The sequence below is a fragment of the Symphalangus syndactylus genome, chromosome 2 (assembly GCF_028878055.3).
Source record: "Symphalangus syndactylus isolate Jambi chromosome 2, NHGRI_mSymSyn1-v2.1_pri, whole genome shotgun sequence".
NCBI classification, from domain to species: domain Eukaryota; kingdom Metazoa; phylum Chordata; class Mammalia; order Primates; family Hylobatidae; genus Symphalangus; species Symphalangus syndactylus.
The window spans coordinates 23,887,074-23,912,835 of NC_072424.2; the positions used below are offsets into that span (position 1 = coordinate 23,887,074).

The 25,762-nt window shown below is 42.4% G+C and overlaps 1 protein-coding gene across 10 annotated transcripts in view; it reads left to right on the forward strand.

Moving 5' to 3' along the window:
• ABLIM1 (actin binding LIM protein 1) overlaps positions 1–25,762 on the forward strand; it is a 254,296-nt gene that overhangs the window by 111,380 nt on the left and 117,154 nt on the right. For all 10 annotated transcript variants that reach the window (XM_055248339.2, XM_055248350.2, XM_055248359.2 and 7 more), the window contains one exon: positions 2,402–2,511. In XM_055248339.2, coding sequence (XP_055104314.1) covers positions 2,402–2,511 — 110 coding nt within the window. The remainder of the gene's footprint in view (positions 1–2,401; positions 2,512–25,762) is intronic.

A 25,762-nucleotide genomic window follows, 5' to 3' on the forward strand; every position in this document is an offset into this window, starting at 1 on the left:
CCTTTTCAGGCTGTGGCACACAGCCTGGTTAAGAGTCCTGGGCTGGCATGGAGCCCCAAGTCCTAGTCTTACTTCCCAGGTTGAATTGAGACCTCTGTGATTTAGCTTTTTCAAGACAATTGAAATTGTCTTCAAATGAGAAGACTGTGAACTAGATGCGAGTCATTTTTCAAGCCTCGCTGATCACTGGAATCTCCTGGATGGGTGGGAGTGGACTAGAGATGGGAGTCTCTCTACAAAGATCAATTTCTAGCCTATTTTCCCCCCAAAACCTGCATGGTAATTTAGTAGTTTCTGGAGGGTTCTCATGTATGTTGTCACTCAGCTGGGTTGGAAGCCCCTGTTCCCAGTAAACTCTAAGAGCCCTTCTGATCCTGACCCTGAGAGGTCATTGCTTTGAAGTTGGTATAATGATAAACAAAGATTTATTAACTATGGCCCTGTCCCTGGACATTTGAGCCAGCAAAGGAGCACTTACTACTACTGCCTCTACTGCTGCTGATTGACAATAATTCTGCCTGAATTGGAGGCCTCCTTTTTAGCTGAGGAGTTATATTTATACAGAAGTTAATTTCACCCTCTTAGCAATTCTTTGAAGGGAACCAGGAGTTAATATCTCTATTTATGAGTGACTTTGAGGCTCACAGTTTAAGGGACATTCCCAAGTTAACGTTAGAACTCAGGTTTTCTAACTCTAAATCCAGGTCTCTTTCTATTATAAAGATGCATGCAAATAAAAGAAGGAAGTTATCCAGTATGGGCAGAGGATATAGGGAGGGAGGAAATTCCTGAAAAGGGCCATTTACAAAACAACAAAACCCACCCTTCAGAAGGCCCAGCCCAAGTTGAGAACTGGACTCTGGCTTGTCCCCTAGAGGATCCACGTGGGACTCGGGTCTAAAAAAATATGCTTGGATGGGATGGAAGGCTTGGGCTTGGGTGGGGTAAGCGAGGTGCCTCTGGGCATGCAACAGGTAAAGGGCACTTATTCTCAGGGTCCTGCAAGTGCAGGGTCAGCCACGGAGCACGAGTGCCTCTTTAAACGCTGTGTCCAAGTCCGCTCCTGGCCTGGTCAGAGGCAAAAGAATCTGTGCGTGTTGTGTCGAGTGGATCCTTAACTTCCTGACTCCCTCCTTACAGAAGAGATTTAAGACTTGTTCAGGTTTAGCTAATGAGTGTGAAGTAGTAGGGCTACTGGCATCCAGCAGAGGGTGATTTTTGATTCTTAAAAATAAAACAAGTTCTAAGTTGGTGGATGCCATCTGCACCTGCCTGTGACTTCATCTCCGTAGCTGGTCAATCCAGGCATGTCACTTCACCTCTCCGAGCCTTCACTGTACTGCAGAAAGTGACACGGCACCACAAGTGGAGAGGACACCACCTCTCCTCGGGACTTCTAAAATGTAAGGGTGTAAGAATTTAAAACTCTCTGTGATGACTGGAGCCAGCCACATTTGTGGGGTTAAGTCCAAATGTACCTATATGTTGTTTATTACAGTTAATTACCAATTGTTAGGCTACTGAGGGACAACTTAAAGGGAATGTAGCAGCTGTGGAAGTAAAAACGAATATAAAAAAGCTGGTACTTGCTCTTAAGTAATTGCTTCTGACTCAGATTTGTGGTGATGTTCAGCTTGTGAGTTTCACATTTCCTAACTGACAGCATCACACATTTGAAAAATTGCGTTGATGAAGATTATTGGCGCATAGGCCAAGGGCAAGTGAGTGGGCATGGAAACTGTCATATGTCTGTTCATTAATGACTTGTTTAAAAGGCTGCCTGCCTGGTGACCTGGGAGAAGAAACTGATCATCTACATGCAGAAGGCAATATTTTTGCAAAATGTGCTGCTATTGATGAATATCTACTATGAAGAGCAATTGTCTTACTGAAAAGAAGCTAATATGAATTCTTAAACAGATATTTACAGCCTGTCCCATTTCTCCCAGTTTATAAGGGACTGGGTCTCCAGCACCATGAAACATATTCTGTTCACCCACGTAGGTGTCCTGCACAAAGTCTAATTCTGCATAATCATCACAGAGGTCTAGGCACGGTCCCAGGGAACTGAAAGGCCTACTGCTTGCTGCTTGACCTGTAGCCAGGTCTCCTGGGGCGGGGCCTTAAGCTTCACTGGGAATTCATGGTATTTAAAATATTTTTTCATGAAGGACTTTCCATTTGGAAACTTACTGTTCTGTGTGCCCTGCTAGGTCACTTGCTGGAATATCCCTTCACTAATGAATGTAGGTAAATCATTCCATTTTACTACCTGGTTGCCCTTATAACCAGTACATTCCCCTTTCTTCTCAAAATGAGGCACATTTATTTGTTTGGACTGTCTCCAGCTGGCTGGCTTGGTTATGCAATAACCTTGAGGGCGATGTCTTTCTGCCTCCAGGCGCCCGTTTCCACCCGGAGACCGAGTCACATTCAATGGGAGAGACTGCCTTTGTCAACTCTGTGCACAGCCGATGTCGTCCAGTCCGAAAGAAACCACCTTCTCCAGCAGTAAGTGCCCCGGCGACCCGCTGACATGAATACCTATGTAGTCCAGAGGTAGCTCAGGCAGGTGCCTTCCTTTTTGAGAAACCCTGTTAGCTGGAAATGAGAGTCATCTATCTACTTGAATAGATATTTCTCCAAAGATGACATTAAAATGGCCAACAGGTACATGAAAAGGTGCTCAATGTTATAAGTCATCAGGGAAATGCAAATCAAAACAACCGTAAGATACCAACTCATACCTGTTAAGATAGCTATTATAAAAAAGACGTGATATGATGAGCATCAGCCTAGGTGTGGAGAAAAGGGAGCCCTTGAACACTGTTGGTGGGAATGTAGATTATTAATGTAGGCATTATGGAAAACAGCATGGAGGTTCCTAAAGAAATTAAAAATAGGCCAGGTGTGGTGGCTTATGCCTGTAATCCCAGTACTTTGAGAGGCTGAGGCGGGAGGATTGCTTGAGCCTCATTTAAAAACAGCCTGGGCAACATGACAAAATCCCGTCTCTACAAAAAATGCAAAAAGTAGCTGGGTATTATAGTGCACATCTGTAGTCCCAGCTACTTGGGAGGCTGAGGTGGGAGGATGGCTTGAGCCTGGGAGGTGAAGGTTGAGATTACAGTGAGCTGAGATTGCACCACTACACTCCAGCCTGTGTGACAAAGCTAGACCATCTCCAAAAAAAAAAAAAAAACCAGAAAAATAGAACTACCATGTGACCCAGAAATTCCTTTGCATACACAAAAATATCTAATATGTGAAAAAAATTAAAGTAGGAATAAAATTAAAGCAGAAAAAAAGAGCTGCATTTATATGGGGCTGAGAAGACTTCTCTCAAATGTGACACCTAAGGAGAGGTTTGAAGAAAGTGTGGGAAAAAGCTGCACATATATCCGGGGACTTGTCATTATTTACAAGGTCTTGTCTGACCTGTCAGAATCCATAGAGAACCTACTTACCCCCAAATAAAAATAGTGGCCAATTGCACCACTTCTGGAAAATAACATTGAGTAGGTCAGTTAACACACATTTTAAGTTGATGCATTATGAACTGTGGGCACCAAGCAAGGAAGCTCTACTCCCATCTCTTTCCTGGGACATTAGGAAGTGAACTAGAGGTTTGCCTTGGTTTCTGTGGCTTTTGCCAGTCCTTGGGAGATTTGGAATAAACCTCTTTAAGCCCTTAAGTGAGTCTTAATACGTAAGAATGAGATAAACCACTTCTGCACCAGAGAAATTCAGTGCAATTTATAATAGTGATTCCAAATCTTCCTATTAAAGAGAAGTGTTATACTTGTTAAAAAGAAGAATGTTCTGACCAAAGCATTTGCATAGAAATTGAATTTTTGACCATTGGGAGGAAAGAAGAAAATACACATATTAGCACATGTTATTCAGCACACATGACTGGATCCTTTGCATGTGAATTTATGTGACCTGCCGACAAATAACAGCAGCTTGGATAGGATAACAGCTACAAAGCAAGGCACCATCCTAGACCCCTAGTAGGGTTTCAAGTCCTTCACCATTCTTGCTACCCTGCCCCAAACACAAGAGATACAGTTAGCCTCTGGTCACTGGGAAGGTAACCTCCAGTGGGAATTGTCACCCCATTATTTGGGAGGGCTTGCTTTGAAAGTACGTTACCAAAAACTTTGAAGGAATTCTTGTCTAGTTAAGAAAAAGAGGCCCTGTAATCCCAGCACTTTGAGAGGCTGAGACGGGTGGATCACGAGGTCAGGAGTTCAAGACTAGCCTGTCCAACATGTTGAAATCCCACCTCTACTAAAAATACAAAAATTAGCCGAGCGTGGTGGCAGGCACCTGTAATCCCAGCTACTCGGGAGGCTAAGGCAGGAGAATCCCTTGAAACTGGAAGGCGGAGGTTGCAGTGAGCCAAGATCGTGCCACTGCACTCCAGCCGGGGCAACAAGAGTGAAACTCCATCTCAAAGAAAAAGAAAAAGAGGCTTTTATGATTTTTATGAGTTCCAGAATATGGTGATAGCTGTAGCAGAGAACATGTCCACGAGGCCCGTCATGAGGAATGGCTGTGTCCTCATTGTGAAGTCCTTTAGTCCAACTATGTTTTTTGATAGGTGGGGAAATTGAGGCCCAAGGGCATACTTAAGGTCACATAAGCTATCTAATATGATGGGGTCAGATGCACGTCTTTTGGCTCCTGGTTTTTTGCTTGCTCTTTCTCTCTTTTTTAAATCTAATACTCTTCATTGTTTGGTTTAAGAAATAGTAGCATGATATCTTTTAAGACTTCCAACCCTCTCTGGCCATGCAATTTGGGAACATGTTTCCTAGTCACAGTTCTACCGAAATGTCGATTCTAATTTTTATTACATTTCTTTATCTATATTTTGTTTTTATATGGCATACATGTTATGCACATGTAAATGAAAATTAAAAACACAAAAATATAATCTCACTCAAGGCCGTTGCATGTTTAATATTAGATTTAACCATCATTTTGCTTATGTGCAAATTGTTGGACCAAGTCGTATTTTCTCCTTTGCTTCCAATGGATGAAATCCCATTTCCATGCAACTGCTTTGGTCAGGACATCTTTATTTTTAACAAGTACTTGTCTATTTAAATAAGTACTCAAATGGCATTTATGGGGTGTGTGTGGGTGTCTATAAAAAAGAAAGCTCTTTTATATGGATACACACTTGCAAGTTACCCAGACTAGACAGGCACACAAATATTAGAGCAATGGGAATTTCTGGTAAGTTTCAGAAATTCATTGGAGCATAATTAGAAAACACTTGTTTGCTAATTGTGACTCTTCAAGAATTGCCCTATACTTTAAAACTAGCCTGGTGACTTTAGTTCCTCTTTTATGACTTTTTAATTTTTTAAAAAAATTCCAGGGTACATGTGCGGGACGTGCAGGTTTGTTACATGGGTAAACGTGTGCCATGGTGGTTTGCTGCACCTGTCAACCCATCACCTAGGTATTAAGCCCCGCATGTCTTAGCCCTTTTCCCTTTTTAAACTTAGTAAAGCTTCCTAAGTGGAAGTAGAAAGTAGCCTTTTTAAAATATGAATCTCTCCCTTGATAATGTTCACAGAGTCGGTGAAATCTACCAGAAAGCCAAGACCAAGGTCCTCTTTTTCCTTTGAAATATTCTGTTCAGAAATGAGTTTGCTCTTCTGAACCACAGTTTTATTTAACATTCTTGACTGGTTTCCCATCATCTCTAAATAGGAGGGGAAGACAGCAGATAGGTAGAGAAATACAAGCGAAGTGGATGGAGTGGACGTTTATATGAAAGAGTCTCTGACCTTATTGAGGAAAGTTGCAGCCTTTTTCTTTCAGCTGCTCAGCAGCTGCCATGTCTGTATTGTTCTGCTTTAGGAAGAGCTCCCACTGCAGTGCTCTGTTCAGTGCTTCCTCCACCTTGCGGTAACTCTTCTAACCTTGATATCTGGTTTATTTCCCTCATCAAGCACTCACATAGTACTTATGATATATCAGGTACTGTGTAACTGGCTTACATTATTAACTCATTTAATCCTCATAACAATCCTATAGCTTGGCACTAATACTATCCCCTTTTCAGAGAAGAAGAAACAAAGGTCCATAGAGGTTAAATAATTTGCCCAAGGTTCCATAGACAATATCAGAGCTGGGATCTAAACGCAGGTGGTCTGGCTCCCGATGCCATGTTCCTGTCCCTGATATTTCTTTGATGATGTAAGTATCACTCTCTGATTTTCAAAGATGTGAGTGCTGAGCCTTGGAGCAGTGGCACATTCATCTGCAGATTATCCAGGTGCCCTGACTCCAAGAGCTGTGCACTTTCTACATGTCACAGCAGCCTCCCTGTTATATCAGGTTTTGGTGAATGGAAACCACAGACAGTTTTTGTTTTTGAGACAAGAGTCTCACTCTGTCGCCCAGGCTGGAGTACAGTGATATGATCCTGGCTCATTGCAACCTCTGCCTCCTAGGTTCAAGCGATTCTCCTGTCTCAGCCTGCTGAGTAGCTGGGATTACAGGCATGTACTACCATACCTGGCTAATTTTTATATTTTTACTAGAGATGTTGTTTCACCATGTTGGCCAGGCTGGTCTCTAACTCCCAACCTCAAGTGATCTGCCCACCTCAGCCTCCCAAAGTGCTGGGATTATAGGCGTGAGCCACCATGCCCAACCAAAATCATTAGGAAGTTATTCATAGACACAAACAATTTCAATGAAAGATTATTGCCTTGAAGTTATTTAAAACTGTTGCTGCATCCAGTCTAATGCAATTTGAATCCAATAAGCAATAAACATTACATGGAAGCAAGATAGTAGTGAAAGTTAGCACACAGGGTTTTGATGAACATTAACTAGATTGTTTTATTAGCTGATTCATATTTTTTTCAAAGTGTTATGCCCAGAAGACATGCTTTACCAGAAGGTTAAGTACAATCTTTGAAAGCTTCATTCCACTCCCTTCTTCATGTATTTACCAATAACGGAGAGAGGGGCTGGATTCCCATGGGTTAAGGAGTGATGTGACAGAAAGTCTGTGTGTGGCAACTGAGAGTGTAGGGAATCGGGTTTGGGTTGTCGTTTCCTACAGGGCTGCTATGTATTTCAGACATCTGAGCAGGAGTGGGCTGCTGTCTATAGCCACCCTTTCCATGTCAAAGGGTGTCTGACTAGTGTCTGATGGCGTGTGGGTTTGCAGGGATTGACAAGATAACACCCACATAAACACATGCAGGCTCATCTTTCTTTTTTCCCTCCTCTGTGTGCCGCATCATTATTCTAACTGCAATTGGAACTCCTACAGGTATCAAGACAAATGCTGTAGTCTGACTGAATTGAAATCATTTCGACCGGGCATGGTGACTCACGCCTGTAATCCCAGCACTTTGGGAGGCCAAGGCGAGCAGATCACGAGGTCAGGAGATCAAGACCATCCTGGCTAACACGGTGAAACCCCGTCTCTACTAAAAATACAAAAAAGTTAGCCAGGCATGGTGGCGGGTGCCTGTAGTCCCAGCTACTCAGGAGGCTGAGGCAGGAGGATGGCATGAACCCAGGAGGCGGAGCTCGCAGTGAGCTGAGATCATGCCACTGCCCTCCAGACTGGGCGACAGATCGAGACTCTGTCTCAAAAAAAAAAAAAAAAAAAAAAAAAATTCAGATAAAGCATCATGTGCATGTTTCCAAAGGGGAGGTAGACATTTCCAATTATTTCACTTTTCTATTTAGTCCAGTAGCCTTTAATACATGCAAGATAACTTTCTTTTATCTTTATGTTCTCTCTGAAAAAAAATCATTGTCAGGTTGAGTGAGAACTGTCTGCCAAGGTAGCGTAGGGAAGATCTGCCCTGGCTTCCGAGTGCCTAGGGTCAGGTCCTGGCTCTTCCACTTACTAGCAACCCTTTACTTCCCCATCCTCCACTTTCTCATCTGTGAAATGGGATGGTCATAGATCCCTACATTGTAGGATTACATGAGTAAATAAAGTGCTGTGTACTTATAAAACAGTAACTTACCATTCAGGCATTGATTTCTGAATTTTCTTGGAGGACGGTTCCCACATTTTGTGACTCTGCTTTTGTCACTCTGCTGGTCGTGACATCTGCCTTTCTCTGCTCATTTGATATTTTCTACCAGTATAAAAACTGACAAAGGCAGGAATGCATCCACACATGTAGCACATGGATTGTTGGAGTTTGACTCATAGTGATGAGTTTTTATGACAGCATCTCCAAAAACAGATCTGCCTCTCCTTCTTTAGACACATTGTCCCTATAGGATGCAATGGCAGAGGAGGCCTGGCAGGGAACTGCTGAAGAGTAGGGGTTCTGGACAAGTTCTTGGCTGGTTCTAATTCCAGCTCTAGCACTTAAAGGATATGTGGCCTTGAGAAATCAATCTGTCTATGTCTCTGTTTCTTTGCCTATACAATGGGAAACAATAGTAGTTCCTTTCTCATAGGGTTGTTGTGAAGATTAATAAAAATGGGGTGCTTAGAAGATTGATGACATATAGGAAGCACATATGTGTGGCCATTATTCTTTAAGGAAGTTGTGAGCCTGGAACTTGAGCCTAGGGATACTCAGGACCAGAACAGAAAGAAAAAAAGAAAAGAGCACAGCATAATGGTTGACAGTGTGGGCTCTGCATTTCAGAGTGCCTGGGTTGGAATCCTGGTCCTACCTCTTCCTAGTCATGTAGGGTTGGGCAAGTCATTTGATATCTCAGAAACTCAGCGCCCTCGTCTATAAATTGGAAAATCTCTGCTTCAAAGAGTTGTTATGATGACTAAGTGAGATACTTCATGGAAGGGCAGTCTAAATGGGGAGAGGGGACCTGTAAAACCCACATAGGAGGCTGGGCGCAGTGGCTCATGCCTGTAATCCCAGTACTTTGGGAGGCCGAGGTGGGTGGATCATGAGGTCAGGAGTTTGAGACCAGCCTGGCCAATATGGTGAAACCCCATCTCTACTAAAAAAAAAAAATATATATATATATATATATATATACACATACAAACATTAGCTGGGTGTGCTTGCATGTGCCGGTAGTCCCAGCTACTTGAGAGGCTAAGGGAGAAGAATTGCTTGAACCCGGGAGGCGGAGGTTGCAGTGAGCCGAGATCATGCCACTGCACTCCAGCCTGGGCGACAGAGCAAGACTTCATCTCAAAAACCAAACAAACAACAAACAAACAAACAAACAAACCCATGCAGGAGGAAACCCACCCAGAACAAAGGCTTTGTTATTGTGTGTCTTGAGAAGTAAAATTGGAAGACAGAGCAACGAGGCCGGGTCCAGGGACGCCTGGAGGAGTTTGGCCACACGGAGTTCCTGAAGATCGTTTTAACCTAGAGGATGACCAGATGAAAACGATGTTCTAGAAAGACTCAGGTAGAGAGAGTGATATGCAAAATCACTGATTTTGGATCAGGGGTCAAGGTTGGGGGGACCATTGATTGTAGTTACCGATAATGGCTGTGGGAAAAGATGAGGAAGGTAAATGAAAATCTCATGTTTATAAAGATCTAGGATGCCATTCACTGATTCAACAAACATCTCATTGAGCACCTACTGTGTTCCAGGCATTGTTCTAGGCACCAGCTAAATTTTTTTTTTTTTTTTTTTGAGGCAGAGCCTCTCTTTGTCACCCAGGCTGGAGTGCAGTGGTGCAATCTTGGCTCACTGCAACTTCCGCCTGCCAGGTTCAAGTGATTCTCCCACATCAGCCTCCCAAGTAGCCAGGACTACAGGCATATGTCACCACGACTGGCTAATTTTTTTTTGTGTGTGTATTTTTTGTAGAGACAGGGTTTCACTATGTTGGCCGGGCTAGTCTCAAATTTCTGACCTCAAATGATCGACCCACCTCGGCCTCCCAAAGTGCTGGGATTACAGGCATTAGCCACCAGTCCTGGTCTAAATTCTTTATTATATACTTAACATATTATATTACTATTATAATACATTTGTCACAACTAAGAAACCGCCATTGGCACATAACCAATTGCATTTTAATTGTTTACATGCGTGCCCACCTCCACTACCAAGAAAATGAAAACTCATGGACAGACAACTCTGTTGTCTGTCTTTCTTATATAAGGCCTAGCACTTAAAGTCCTAGATAAAAGTTCCGGAAATTGAATCAAAGCTTTCTCTCTCTCTAGACAGGGCTAATTACAGTCTTCTTGTTTTAAGTATTCGTTGAAAAACAACACACAGATTACAGAAACATACAAAAGAGATAAAGATCACCCGAAATCCCATCACTAAGAGGTGACCTCTGTTAACATTTTGGTGAACATTCTTCTGAATATCACTCTAAATGCTACAGACATGTACACGGTTTTACATAACTTCTTCCCATAGAATTTTGTTTGCATGTCTTCTTTTCCAAAATCATTTATTCATCTGAGTGTCACACAAAAGGCTGAAAACCTTAAATTTACTTGGGTTGCTTGGCAATGGGGTGAGCTCACGTGTGTCCTGGCAAAGCTGTGCTTTAATTTCCTTTAGAACATATTACCATATAGCCCTGTTACCTCCTGGTATGTTTCTCTCTCTCTGACCAGACCGTCAGCTACTGAATGGCAAGGACTGGTTTTTTTGTTTGTTTGGGGATTTTTGGCTTTTATGAATAGCACTGTGCGCCTAGCAAGCACACACATGTTCATTTAGTGAGTGAATTGATACCACCCCAGGAGAGCCTTTGAGGGAGTAAATCTCAACTCCCAGGTCTGAATGGTGAGGTCTGATTGCTGTTTGAATGAAGATGCAGTTTGCATGCATGTGAAGTAAGGTGTACTAGCATGTTTAAACTCTCTGTCATTTTCTCATCTTACTCACAAGTGTTTTCCCTTACTTAACAGGGGAAGCAGTTATCGCTTCTGATAAATTTGTTAACAGAATCAAAACTTTTTTTTTTTTTTTTTTTTTTTGAGATGGTGCTGTCTCGCTCTGTCGCCCAGGCTGGAGTGCAGTGGCACAATCTTGGCTCACTGCAAGCTCCGCCTCCTGGGTTCACACCATTCTCCTGCCTCAGCCTCCCGAGTAGCTGGGACTACAGGCACCTGCCACCATGCCCGGCTAATTTTTTGTATTTTTGGTAGAGACGGAGTTTCACCGTGTTAGCCCAGATGGTCTCAATCTCCTGACCTTGTGATCCGCCTGCCTCGGCCTCCCAAAGTGCTGGGATTACAGGTGTGAGCCACTGTGCCCGGCCAAAGCATGTTTTTAAGAAAAGGTAGAGGTGTCAGGGGATGGATCTCCTAAACTTTGACTATAACAGTGAAGAGCAGCTACACTTCTCTGAACATACAGGGAGCCAGCCCCTGACCTGGAGGAGGGGTGACCTGGTGTGGCAATTTCAATGTTGTTCTACTGGATATTGAGAGAGGTGTCGAGAGGCTTTGGAATCTTACACAGTAGCCAAAGGTTCATTGCAGAGACAAGGTATAGTGCAAAGAGAAACAATAATATTCAGACTTTTCCTACTGAAATCTGTAACAATTATGACCCAGACATCAAGATCCCAGAGTGATCCATCTTTTCCCTCATCCTGAGCCTGGATTATCTAAGTTTCAAGAATGGAAGAAAAATTCCTGCTTTATAGGGAATGGGTGCAACTCAGGGATTAATTTAAAAGTGCTTTCAGTAGGTGGAAAGCTAGTGGCATTTTGTTATTTGCTGTTTTTGTTTCAGCAGTTATATGTCTTATGTGATAAAGCCCACATCTAAAAACTTATCAGTAGAACTGGAATTTCAGTAGTTGGAACAGCAGTCATTTCCCAGTTTAATTTTAATTTTTAAGTAACAGTAAAAATTTAGCTGTTTAGAAGCACTGGTTTGTATATGTATAATTGTATATTTATACAGATTGTTCCTGGAAGGATATTTGAGCAATTGCTATTAGTAGTTGCCTCTAGGAAGGGAGAGAGAGAACTGGGTGGCTGGGAGACAGGGAGAGAAGGGAAATGATTTTTACTGTATTTTTCACCCTATGTTTTTACCTATTTAAAAGCAAAGTATATTAAAAATAAAATAATGTTCATTTTTTAAAATAAAAGGCTCATTTCAAAGTCTTGCTGATGCCCGCCCTTGCTGTGACCTTCAGCCATGTGTGTATTAAGTGACAGGTCATGTGATGAAAGTACTAAAAGTGACATTCTGCCCCTCCTTTTCTTCTTCCTATCTTTGGAATAGAGTAAATGAGCTGAGGTTTGCTAATGAGTATGAATCTGAGAAGCTGACGTAGAACTCAAGTATAATTTCCTCTTGGGCCAGAGCCCAGGTATGCTAGGTGAATATAGCCAGTTAAAGATTTATCATAAACCTCTTCACCAGGTTAAAGTTTACACCTACATTAGGGAAATCAGCTCAAGAGCAAATTTTCTGGAAACAATTTTTTTTTAATTGAGGTGAAATTCACATAGCATAAAATTGACCATTTTAAAGTGAACGTTTCAGTGGCCTTTGGTGCATTCACTACAAATGTGCTTTTGTACAACTGTCACCTGTATCTAGTTCCAAAACATTTTCATCACCCCATAAGAAAATTCCTGTACCCATTAGGCAGTTACTCCCCTTCCCCCACTTTTTCCCAGTCCCTAGAAACTACCAGTGTGCTTTCTGTCTCTATGGATTTACCTATTCTGGATATTTTATATGAATGGAATTATACACTATTAGCCTTTTGTATCTGGCTTCTTTGTTTAGTATCATGATTTTTAAGGTTGATCCAGTTCGTACCATTTGTCTGTGCAGTTGTGTTGCTCAACAACAGGCATACGTGCTGACAAATGCATCATTAGGTGATGTTGTCATTGTGTGAACCTCATAGGGTGTACTTACACAAACCTAGATGGTATAGCTTACTACACACCGAGGCTATATGGCATAGCCTATTACTCCTAGGCTACAAACCTGTATAGCATGTGGACTATACTGAATACTGTAGGCAGTTATAACACAATAAGTGTTTGTGTGTCTAAACATATCTATACATAGAAAAGGTAATGTATTGTGCTTCATGTTACAGAGGCTACAGTGTCACTAGGCGATAGGAATTTTTCAGCTCCGTTGCAATCTTATGGGACCACTGTCATGTATGCAGTCTGTCACTGACCCAAACATCATTATGTGGTGCATGACTGTACTTCATTTCTTTATGGCTGAATAATGTTACATTGTATGGCTGTATCACATTTTGTTTATCCATTCATCTGTTAATGGGCATTTAGGTCATTTCCATCTTTGGCTATTATGAATAGTTCTGCAATGAACATTCACGTATGAATATTTGTCTGAGTACTTGTTTTTAATCCTTTTGGGTCTTGGTACATTTTAAGGGGAGTTTGCTAAGAATGATCCCAAATCTTGAAAGCAGTGGTGGCCAATTTTCTTAAGCTCTCCCAGAAATTACTGGGCTGGTGCCCACTAAAGTTTATGGCATGGCAGGCTATGGCATGGGCACCATTGAATGGCCTTAGGTGACAGCAGGTAGCAGAGTTCATCTGGGTGCCTTTCTTCCTCTCTTGTTTGCTTTCTCTCCCACTCTTAGATCCTTGCCTCTTTCTACTGCTTTTCTTCTGCTCTATTGCTGGCCATAATTTGAGCAGAGGACCATATGGCCATTGCTTAGCCTGCTGGTAGAAATTTACCTCAGGTTTTCCAAACTCTCCAGAAAAAAGAGTATCAACAGTGCTGAGAACACAGCCTTCAAGCTTCAGCTGTGTTACTTCTGTCTTCCTGCAAAAAGATACAAAGTCCCTTGTGGCTCAGGGATCACACAATGTTTGCAAGGCATGTCTGGATTATATTTTGTAAGCAGAAGGGAGAACAGCTCCAAGCCCACAGAGAAGCACTGGTAGAGCCATGTGCTAGGTGGGTGGTCACTTGCCCTGCCCTGAGGGAGACCCCAGGGTGAGCACACCCTGTCCACTATAGCCATGGCCAGAACTTTTCACCCATGAAGGTTGGAAGTCAGTATCTTTTTCTTTTTTCTTTCTTTTTTTTTTTTTTGAGAGACGAGTTTTTGCTATGTTGTCCAAGCTGGTCTCAAACTCCTGGGCTCAAGTAATCCTCCCACCTCAGCCTCCTGAGTAGCTGGGATTATAGGCATGTGCCACCACACCCAACTGGAAATCAGAATCTTCAAAGTTGCCCCATGTGACCATCACCTTTTCTGAGAGCATCCCGTGATTGGGTGGCGCTTGGCTTTGTTTTGATAGCTTCCCATTTTCCTCTTGCTATGCAAATGGCATTTTCAGGCAAAAGAGAACTCGACTTTTGATTTCAGGTCGGTCCATATGATGTTTACATCCTCAGAAATGATGTGAGCAACCGCATGGGGCCAGTGGAGGAGGGACTGGAAAGCAACGATGCTCCAGACCTGTCCTCCATCAGCTGGGCTTTTGAAATTGTTACCTGGTCATTTTGAAGTTAAGAATATACTTGTTAGGGTGATGGTTCATTCTATACATGTAGCCCCTCCTTTTAATTATAGTTCTGAAAACATACATGTATACAGACACACACACACACACACACACACACTAGTTTTCCCTGACAGGACCTGAAACCTTAAAAATTGGAGCAGGTGACAAAACAGTCTTAATGTTTTGTGCTAGTACTTTTATTTCCCATAAAAGAATCTCTGTTACATTCCCAGGAAATACAGGTTTATTACTATTTCTATTTATTGTTCAGAGAAATGGAAGAGAGGCAGTTTAAGAGATTCTTATCCAAGGCAATAGACCCTGTCTTTAAGCAGATGCTAAATTTCTCAGCTCCTAGCTAGTTTTCAACAGCCTTTCAAAGTACATGTTCTGCTTGATAAATGAATATTCTCAAGTAGCTGGAGTACTTGCTGTCTAGAAGGCACCCGCATCCTTCACCCTGCTCCAAGCAGGCCCTGAGAAATTCAGCCCTCATGGGCTCATCAGATCAGCCATTGAGTCCAGCCCTGATTGCAGTGGCAGGTGTGGGGGCCGTTTAAAGCCTTCCTCCAAACGTCATTAGCAGAAGTTCTCGGATTCTCAATTCTAATACTTCTGGGAATGGGGTCTGAGTTGGTATTAAGTCCACAATAGACTATCTTCTATTTCTTTTGTGCTCACCATCATACATAGAAGCATTTGCCATGGGATTCCTGCGTAATAAATTGTTAATCAGTTAATCCAGAGGAAAGGAAAACAACCTGACTCCTTTTAGTTTCCTGTGCACATCCTGGTCGTGGATATGGGGGGCGGGGGAACACAGTACTAGCTAAAGGAGAAGGGTTCTTGACCTTGAGAAGTGGTTACCGAAACACCAGAGATTTGTTCTAGGTCCTGCTGCTCGCTGCACAGAAAGTCAATGACTGAGACAACAATTATTGCAAGAAGAAGGCTTTAATTGGGTGCTTCAGCCAAGGAGATGGGAGATCAGTCTCAAATCTATCTCCCTGACTGTCCAAAATTAGAGATTTATATAGTACAGAAGAAATGTAACAATGTGTAATGAAACAGGAACTAAGGAAGGGGTAAGGAAGCAATCATGATGAATGAGGAGTCTGGCATCTCATTGTCTGGATGGGTGATCTAGTGAGTTTCAGTTCTTTGATTTTTTTTTTTTTTTTGAGAGTCATAAGGGTCCTTTTCTGAGAAAGGAACTCAGATAAAACAATTATTTTTGGGCCTTGTTACATTTTAAGGGGAGTTTGCTAAGAACTATCCTAACTATCAGGCTTTAAGACCAGAAGGGCCAATTTCTATGTTTATCCAAAAAAAAAAAAAAAACCTCTCCATGGAACTATTGGGTCAGTTTCAAGTCTATAACACTCCTAACAGAATTCTGTGGCACTGGTTTAGAAATAAGAATTAGAAATTCAAAATGTGCCATGGCCTCTATTTATGAAAATTACGACCAAAGTAACTAAAACTCTAAGTATATATGATATATACTTAAAACAGAGGAAAGATTGGATTTATTGCCAAAATCCAGGTTGCAGAGGATTCAGAAAATGGCTGCTGCCCTGCCTGCCTTCTGCTTTCCTGATGAAGGCTGACCCTCTGTTGCTGTTATAGGCCACTCTGTTGCTAAAATTTGTTTGTTGTGCAGTAATTATTTTCCAAAGACAACAAGAACCTTTACTTAAAATAGCACTTCAGAGGCTTGCCCTGGCTTTCAGTGTGTCCAGCATGGCCATTAAGACAGCAAAGTGAGCAACTGACCTACAGGGACATGGGTGACTATGCAAGGTCCAGTTCAAGGTTACATTCTCAGGCTCCACATAAGCCTTTCAAAATCATCGAGGCATTTTTCGTAAATCTGAGATGTAAAATATGTACAGTATTGAGACCCCCTTTTCCCCAGAGTGGGAAGACTTTGCACTCACATGAATGTTTTGACTCCCCCACCCAGTATGTGTCTTCTGACCTTGTATTGCTTTTCTGGCTAATGGCAGCATAGAATTTCAGAAGCTAAAAAGTAGTTTTTAAAAATAATCCTTGAAAAGTGCTTAGCCTAACAACTTTGTGGTTTCACATTCTGTTTTGTACTCTATTCTTTCTTATGTTGACCTCATACCCATGGTGTTTGCCATGACATGCTAAAAAAGAAGATTGTGGACTCATTTGAGTGACTTGCTTTAAATAAAAAACATGGACTGTGGCCAGTCAATATTTGTCAACTCCTAGGTGTCTGATTTGGGACCTGGCAACATTGAACAGCCTGGATGAAGATGAAGGTCAACATTCAACAATATCCACTTGCTAGACCAACATTCTTATCACTATTAATGATGGGGACTTTTTGGTCAAGGAGAGGTTTTCAAGTGCCTAAATCATTTCTGTCTTAAAGATGTTGAAACTGTTGCCCAACTCTTATACAAAAATAACATAAGGAAAGTCTGGGTTTTTTAATCCATGTGTTGCAAACTCATGGTCCTAGGAAGGCAAGGCTAGTAACACAGTTGCATGTGGTCAGTTCAAGCATGAGAACAGGTGGCAACTGACACACTTATGGAGGGATGGAAACTCTTGCTGACTGGAACTATCTGTCCTGTATAAAGTGAGCAGTCACCACGTGTCTCTAAACAGTGATTCCCGTGGTGGAATCCACATGTCAGGGGCTGAGCTAACATGTTGAAGGCTTGTGTTGAAGGCAGCGTGTTAGCAGAATCTGATCCACATTCGGGTCACCCTTCTCTTGTGCCCCTTCTTTCTCTTTTGGATAGAATGAGTATTCTCCCACATTCGACCTCCACCATTTTATTACACAAGATTGGGAAATCCATATTCTGTAGGAACAATTGAATGACAAGATAGATGACATTAAATTCAGGACCTCAACTTACCCAAACCCTAGAACTTAAATTTGTTTTTTTTTTCTTGGAGCGCCTTAGTTTGAGTCCTGGCCAGGGATAAAGTACTATAGTTAACAGTCTATTAAAAGGATATTTTATAAGGTCTCCAAAGTCTTATTCCATTTTCTATTAATAACAACCTAATCTGAAATGATTTTGTTTCTATTTATTTTTTATCCATGTGTGTAGCCATGAACTTATTTCATACTTTTATGACAAATACGGTTTTTTTTTTCTTTTTTTCTTTTTTTTTAAGATCTGTTGTAAAAAAGGATTCCAAGGAAAGCTTGAATTTTCTTGAACATATCTGGGCAACAGTTTCAATTCTGACAATTGATTTTTTAAATGCTTTATTTAAAAATGTTTATAGTAAAGGGCATGCTCTGAACTGTCTTAAAATCATTCTGGATGTTTTATAAGTCTCAGTTATCTCAGTGTCTCAGCAAGCATTGATTAGATGCATAAAGTTTCTCCTTAGTTTTTTAATGTAATGACTTACATTCAGTTCAGAATAGTTCTCTGCATAGTCTTTACCTTTGAAGGAACACCTCATGCTCTTGTTCTATAGTGTCTGTTTTTGCCCATTTACAATGAACGAGGCAGGAACCAGAGAAACAAACCCAGGATCGGAGGTTTAAAGTCAGGGCAGTCCTGTAAGCATCAAAGCCTGGGTTCAAGGGCATTTGAGAAAAGAAGATTTGTCCTCTGTGGTTAATTGGGCAGGCAAAGCCCAGGCCCACTCCAGGCCTTAGTTTCCTGTGTGTAAAATGAAGCATTTGCATCAGATGGTCTATAAAGTCCCTCTGGTTCTCAGATATTCTGTGGTCTGTAAAACGCAGATAATCTCTATTCTCCCAGGTTAGTGGGAGCCCTAGGGTAAACTGAGATAACAGACATGCAAACTTCAGAACACATGTTAATTTTCTTGTGATGATTATGAAACTAATGAGAATCTAAAATGCCTTCCCCAGAAGCTGACAGTGGGCCATTTAAAATGTTTCGAAGGGAAGAGGAAATGTAAGTTATGTTAGATTATCGCAGGTATCAGGACAGTAGAGACACCGAGTGTTTACATGTATGTGACTGAAATTCGGCTCGGCAATTACACATATTACCCAGCCTGGGGAAGCAGGTATTGCTAACCTACTCATTTTACAGATGAAAAAACTGAAGCCCAGTGGTTGCCTAGTTTGCCCAGGGTCCCTCTGTTCAGTGTCAGAGCTGGAATTTGACTCCAGTGCTTTTCAGCTCCATAATCCTTAACTGCTGTGAGTTGCCCAATTAGTGTCTAGAAAAGGCCAAGACACACAGGGGACAAAACAATGAAGACTTTTTTTCCCCTATTGCTACTTTTCTTATCCTCTATCAGAGCTCCCTTTTCCACCTTAATTATGTCTTTTAGAGACAGGTTCTCACTCTGTCATTCTGTCACCCAGGCTGGAGTGCAATGGCGTGATTATAGCTCACTGCAGCCTTGAGTTCCTGTGCTCAAGCAATCCTCCCACCTCAGCCTCCAAAGTAGCTAGGACTTGCAGTGGCCATTTTATTTTCTGTAGAGACGGGGGTCTCACTATGTTGCCTAGGCTGGTCTTGAACTCCCAGCCTCAAGCGATGATCTTCTTGCCTTGGCTTCTCAAAGTGTTAAGATTTAAGGTGTGAGCCACTGTGCCCAGTCTGATGATATCTTAGATTACATAGCTTTCTTGTCACTTTCAGCTCTTCAAAGTCCAGTCCTATTAAAAATTCTCTTCCCACATCCATTTCAGAGCTTCACCCTTTCCTAGGTCAGGCCCAACCCAAATTGGAGACCTGCAATTAGTCTGATCTTTCTTATCTCCTTTCTGTTCTTTGGGGTTCCTTTGGGGTTTTGGACAGGGGGTGGGGAATTAGAAGTTGAGGGGACAAGGTGTTAAATAACTGGTGTTATTGTGCTTCTTTCTGCTAACACTGGCTGGAGATTTTTAGTGGGGATGGGGGATACATTTTGAGTTATTTGACCAAAATTTCTGATTAACCTCTTGCAACCCACCCTTCTCCATTTCGCAGAATCAGCCCCTACTTCCTCATGGTCTCCTCATAGCTTGTTACTAATGAAGTCCCCCTACTCAGCAGGCACCTTTCTCAGTTGGATTCATCAAGATGCTTGGGTGTGGGTACCATCCATGTGATACTCATGCACCCCCAGTAATGTGGGTACCATCCATGGTACATTCATGCACCTCCAGTGAGCTGAACAGTGGAAGTTCACACCACATCACTTCTGTCTTGTCATTCACCTGCAATCAAGGGTGGCTCCAGCCAGCTTCCTGCCTTCCCAATTCAGTAGGCTCCAGACTTTTTGTCCATGAATGCTTCCAAGCTCCAGGATACATCAAAAGCTTCTCTTGACTGGCACAGCAGCGATAGGGCCTGAGTTTCCCCACTCAGTAAACATCTAGGCAGAGTGGGAGGCTGTTCCTCCTTCTAACAGGATCCTGTAACCCTTGCAGCGGAGCAGAGGGGAACACCACTCTCCTGCTGTGTGAAGAGCTCCCTGCTGACTCTCAGCTCTCTGTTTTCCAATGTCTGATTTCAGAGTTGGGTAGGCCATAGGGTTGATAGTCATCAGGTAGAGTCTACCATCTTTTGATAAGTCCTGCAAGGATATTCCTAGCACCCTTCTTTGGAAGATGGGATACTTCTCCCCATCGTTCTCAGCTCGGAGGTTTTAGCCAAAAATTCCAAGACACTAGGAAAAGTCCCATTCTGTATTCTGGAAGCTTTGATCCTGGCTAGGTAGTTGCTCTGAATGGCAATTACTACCTTTATAAATGACTCTGCACATTCGAAGCATGCAGGCCTGGGACGGTAGTGGTGGCTGGGAATTTAGCTAGCACATGGTTCTCTTTTTTTAAAGCTAGCCCCATGTCCTCAGCCTTCTTTTCCAGAGAGGCATCTTCACAGAGTAAGACATTTTTGGGGCCCTTATTCATCTCAAATGGGAAATTCCAGGCAGGCAGAAATAGTTCTCAAGGAGAACATTAGGTGCCTAGGCTGAGAGAAGCTTAATTGCTGCCCAGGAGATGACTTCTCTCTTAACTTTCTATCCCCTAACAGTGGTCTTTATTTTCAAGTTGTGTCTGCTTCTTTCATAGCTCTGGGATGTCTGAGCACTAAGGTGCTTGTAAAGAGCCCAAGACCTAACTCTGCTCCTAACCAAGGAAAAAGGGAGTCTATTGAGTGGCTCACATGTACCAAGCATTGTATTATGCAAAACACTTTACAGTGCATGATCTCTTCTCTTTTTTCCTGAAAGCAACATGTCCCCTTCTTCAACTTACCTTTGCAGCCCAGGTGTCTATAGCCCTATGCTCAAATACATAAATAAACAAATAAATATATTAAGAGTGACAGGCAAGATCCCTATTGTCAAGGATATTAATTGCCTTTGAACAAAATGGTATCAATTTGGAAGCGGCTATGTAGATGGATGTTAATTTAACCTGGACGTGAGTAGCCAAATCCCTGCTTTTTTCTGGCTTTTGATGCCAAGAGTGAAGGGCTCAGGGTCAAGTGTTTAAGGTCAGGCTTTTTCTCTCTCTTTTTTTTTTTTTCCACATTAGGTCATTATTTTTCCTGGGTAGGACACTGGCGAGTTGCTCATGGGTTTTATTTCCTCGATGCCACTGCATATCACCTACTTCTGACGTTGGCAATAATTCCAGTGCCAATCACCAGCTTTCTATATTTATCGGCAGCTGCTTCAGTGATGTGGAAACAATTTTCTCAACAGCTGAAAAACATGAAGATACAGAGTAGGACATTTTGTTCTTTATGAAAGAGCTTAGTTGGAGTGAGCGTGGAAGGAGTGAGCAATCCAGCATGAATCTTTTGTCTCTGCATCTTTTCCACTCTCTCCAGTACAATGTCAGGCTCGAGTGAAGACCATGGCTTTGTCCAGGCAGGAGTGGGTAGGCTCTGTGAAATACACCAGAATACTTCGGGTCAGGATTCTGACGTGGGCTGGTATTCCCTTATCTAGGAGGTGCTCTTTGTTGATTTGCTTGGTGTGTATTGTAGGGTTTGGCAGGAAGGAGGCCTAACCTTAGCCTTAATTTCCAGCCCAAACTTACCAGCTGGCTGGCTTTAAGCATTCAGTGAATATTTTTCCGTAAAACATATAGAGTGGCTGTCCCCATGAGGCACCGTGCAGGGCATGGAGGAGCTCAATGGCATAGATAGCACCTGTGAAGTCAGAGAGCTTCCAGTCTGCAAGGCACTTTGACTAGAATGATTGTGAAAACTAAATGGTACCATGTTTACAAAGCCCTCACATGGTACCTGATTCTAGAAAGCCCTCAGTGCAGAATGATCATAGTGGTGAGGCAGGAAATAGGGTCTAGAGACTGGGAGCCTAAGGCGAATCTGAAGTTGACTTCCTAGAATTAAATCAAAAGGAAAACTTCAGCCTCTGATTGGTCATGGGCCAGTCTTTCACTTCAGTCTCTGATTGTTTGCAGGTCAAGTTTCCACTTCAGCCTCTGATTGGCCATGGGCCAGTCCTTCATTTGTATAGGGTGTAACTCCACTTCAGCCTCTGATTGGCTGCAGGCCAAGGCCTCAAGACTTTCTATCCCCTAACGGTGGTCTTTATTTTCAAATTGTGTCTTTGCTTCTTTCATAGCTCTGGGATGTCTGGGCACTGAGGTGCTTGTAAACAGCCCAAGACCTAACTGCTCCTAACTGAGGAAAAAGGGAGTCTATTGAGTGGCTCACATGTACCAAGCATTGTATTATGCAAAACGCTTTACAGTGCATGATCTCTTTTCTTCCTGATAGCAGCCTAGGCAATGGCTGTTGTCCGCATTTTACAGGTGAAGAAATGAGGGTTCGGAGAGAGTAACTTGCCCAAGTCTTCCTGACACCAGTGCCCATGCTGCTCCTACCTTCCCCACACCATCCACCTCCCTGGACCTCACTTTTGGTGCAGCAGGGAGACTGCAAACTGCTTTGTCAACCTCCCTGAGCCCATCCATTGTCATTTGTAGAAATGAAAAGCCATCTCTGAAAGTTGATTTTCTCCTTTAAAAATTCTATTAAACAGCATCTTCCTTATTATTTAAATCTTTGCTGCCACCTAGTGGGAATTATGTAATTAGGAGAATAAAGAAAAATTTCAGTTAGACTTGGATTAAAAAATTGTCCATTTTGTCCTGGAAAAGGCAAAACTATGTAGACAGTGAAAAGATCAGTGGTTTCCAGGAGTTAGGATGAGGGAGGGATGAATAGGTGGGGTACAGAGAGTTTTTAGGGTAGTGACACTACTCTGTATGATACTATAATAGCGGGTACATGTCATTATACCTTTGTCCAAACTCAATGTCCAACATCAAGACTGAACCCTAATGTAAGCTGTGGACTCTGGGCTATCATGATGTGTCAATGTCAGTTCATCAGTTATAACAATGGTTCCCCTCTGGTGGGGGATGTTGCTAATGGGGGAGGCGGCGCACGGGTAGGGACTGGGGTTTTATTGGAAATCTCTGTACCTTCTGCTCAATTTTGCTGTGAACCTACACCTGCTCTAAATAGTCTTTTTTAAAAAAAACTATCAATTTTCTTATATCCATACTGTGCTCCTAACCTTTAAAAATTATATTTTTAAACAGATATCGTGGCCTTCCATTTTTATCTTTATAGTAAACTACCAGATGTGAGATTCCTTTTATAAAAATTTTGGTCAGATGTTGGAATTCATATAAACCCCAGCTTTTAAAAAAATGCTTAATCTTTTATGACCATCTAATATACACTCATATGCATATGACCATCTAATACACACTCATATGTGTACTAGATAATGGGCTATATGTTAAGAAATTCTAATTTGCAATATTCAGAACTTATATTTTTAAATTTTATAAATAGTCAAATTTTTTACATTATCATGGTTTAAAAATTCAAACACAGAGGATGTGAAGTTAAACAGTAAAGTCCTCCTCCAGAGAGGGAAGTTTCTTAAGAATTTTTAATGTTTTCCCCCAGAAATGTTCTATTCTGGGACTAGGACACACACACCATTTTCTTTACTACTTTTTTATGAATGAGCTTATGCTATGCTTACTGTTCTATGGCCTGCTTTTTTTACTTGATCTATTTTGAACATCTTTCCATGCCAGAGCACAAATCTGCCTCATTCTTTTGAACAGCACATAGTATTCCATTATCGACTATACTATAATTTATTTAACTGGCCCTTCACTGATGTCCATATAGTCTATTTCCAGTTTTTGTTATTAGAGAAGTGCTGTAGGGAACATATGCATGCACATATGTGCTTTTGCAAAATATATTTGTAGAATAAAATCTTAGACATAAAATAATTACTGGATCTCAAGGTTATGTGAACACCCACTGACCAAGATCACCAGAAATACACCTGTCATTAAAAAGAAAAAAAAAAGAGCGGGTCAAACTAGCTGCAGCAAGAGGCAAGCCAGAGGAACTGTGAGTCCACTCTGGATGCAGTTTGGAGGAGTTTTCACAGCATTTGTGCTTGTGCTGGGTAATTTTATTTATTTAATTTATTTATTGAGACAGAGCTTCATTCTTGTTGCCCAGGCTGGAGTGCAATGGCATGATCTCAGCTCATTGCAACCTCTGCCTCCCAGGTTCAAGCAATTCTCCTGCCTCAGCCTCCCGAGTAGCTGGGATTACAGGCGTGCGCCACCATGCCCAGCTAATTTTTTTGTATTTAGTAGAGGTGGGGTTTCACCACGTTAGTCAAGCTGGTCTTGAACTCATGACCTCAGGTGATCCATCCGCCTCGGCCTCCCAAAGTTCTGGAATTACAGGTGTGTGCCACCGCACCCAACCCACGTGCTAGGTAATTTTAAAGAGGATTCAAAGGAGCAGAAGCAGTTCTAGGTTAAGTGTTGTCAAGAAGCAGGACCAGGTCAGTGATTGGGTCTCTTAAGTTTTTCTGGATGGTCAGAGAATTAAAGTTGGGCTAGAAGCGTCATTAGGAAAAAGCAGTGGCAGTCACGGATGTGGTCAGAAGAGGGGGTTGTTTCATCACTTTGTGTACCAAGTGGACTTTGTCTTGGTCCAAACCTGGCTACTAAATGGCCTTGCCAAGACGTGGCTTTATTCTGTGTGTGTTCTGTCTGATCAGCTGGGAACACCGTGGCCAACTTGACACATGCTTGCTTTCATTCTCCCAGATACATTGATTTGGAATGTCTGTAGATGAAGTTGCTTTCCAGAAAGGTTGCACCAATTTACAGTCTTCTGGATTCGTTTAAATACCCAACTTCCCTAACAGAATGAAGCAGTCGATAATCAGATTAATTATGGCAATTGTAATCACAGCAAATGTTTCTAGTCACTTGCAATGCGCCATCTACTGCTAAATCTATTAAATGCACTGAATCCTCCTCAGAGGCCTGAGAGCAGGTGCTGATAACATTCCCACTTCCCTAAGAAGAAACCCAGGCTTCAAAAGGGTGTAACTTGCCTTGATCACATAGCTAGCCAACGAGGAGTTAGCTGGGGTTCAGCGCTGGGATGTCTCATTCCAGGCCCACACTGTTTACCATGAAGAAATAATTTCTCCTTTATTATCCTTCCAGGAGCCTGCCAAGGAGAATTGAGAGCTAAGGAATTAAGAGCCATTTAATTGATGATCACAAATCTTTGAAAGGCTGGTTTGGGTTGATAAGGAAGTAGGGTCCCATTTACAAAAATGAGATTTACGGGCAGCCTTCCAGGAGTAATCACGTATATAGTGTTAGGCGAGGCATCAGCATAAAGTGCTGAGTTGTTCACAGTGCCCTCAATTAATAAATGCCTATGCGCGCTTTCTTAAAATCACAGCCAAGACACTATAATTAAATATTCTCTGCATAATCTGTAGCTCAGAGTGTGCATTAAAAAAACCCCAAGTAAGCAGATGGGTGAAGGACACCCATCCCCTTAGATCCACGGAGGTTAATGAAGCTTCCGTGCTGTGTCCTTCCGAGGACGCAGCCTGTGAGCCTTCACCGAGAAAGATTTTGTGCAGGGAAAGAAACTGACCTGAGACGGTGCTTGAGTAAATATTGATTGAGTGTGTGATGGGCACACAGTGGGGTTGACATTGGGCTGCCTGCTTGGATTTAGCAAAGGAAATGTGTTGGGCCGGGCGCGGTGGCTCAAGCCTGTAATCCCAGCACTTTGGGAGGCCGAGGCGGGCGGATCACGAGGTCAGGAGATCGAGACCATCCTGGCTAACACGGTGAAACCCCGTCTCTACTAAAAATACAAAAAATTAGCCGGGCGTGTTGGCGGGTGCCTGTAGTCCCAGCTACTCGGGAGGCTGAGGCAAGAGAATGGCGTGAACCCGGGAGGCGGAGCTTGCAGTGAGCCGAGATCGCGCCACTGCACTCCAGCCTG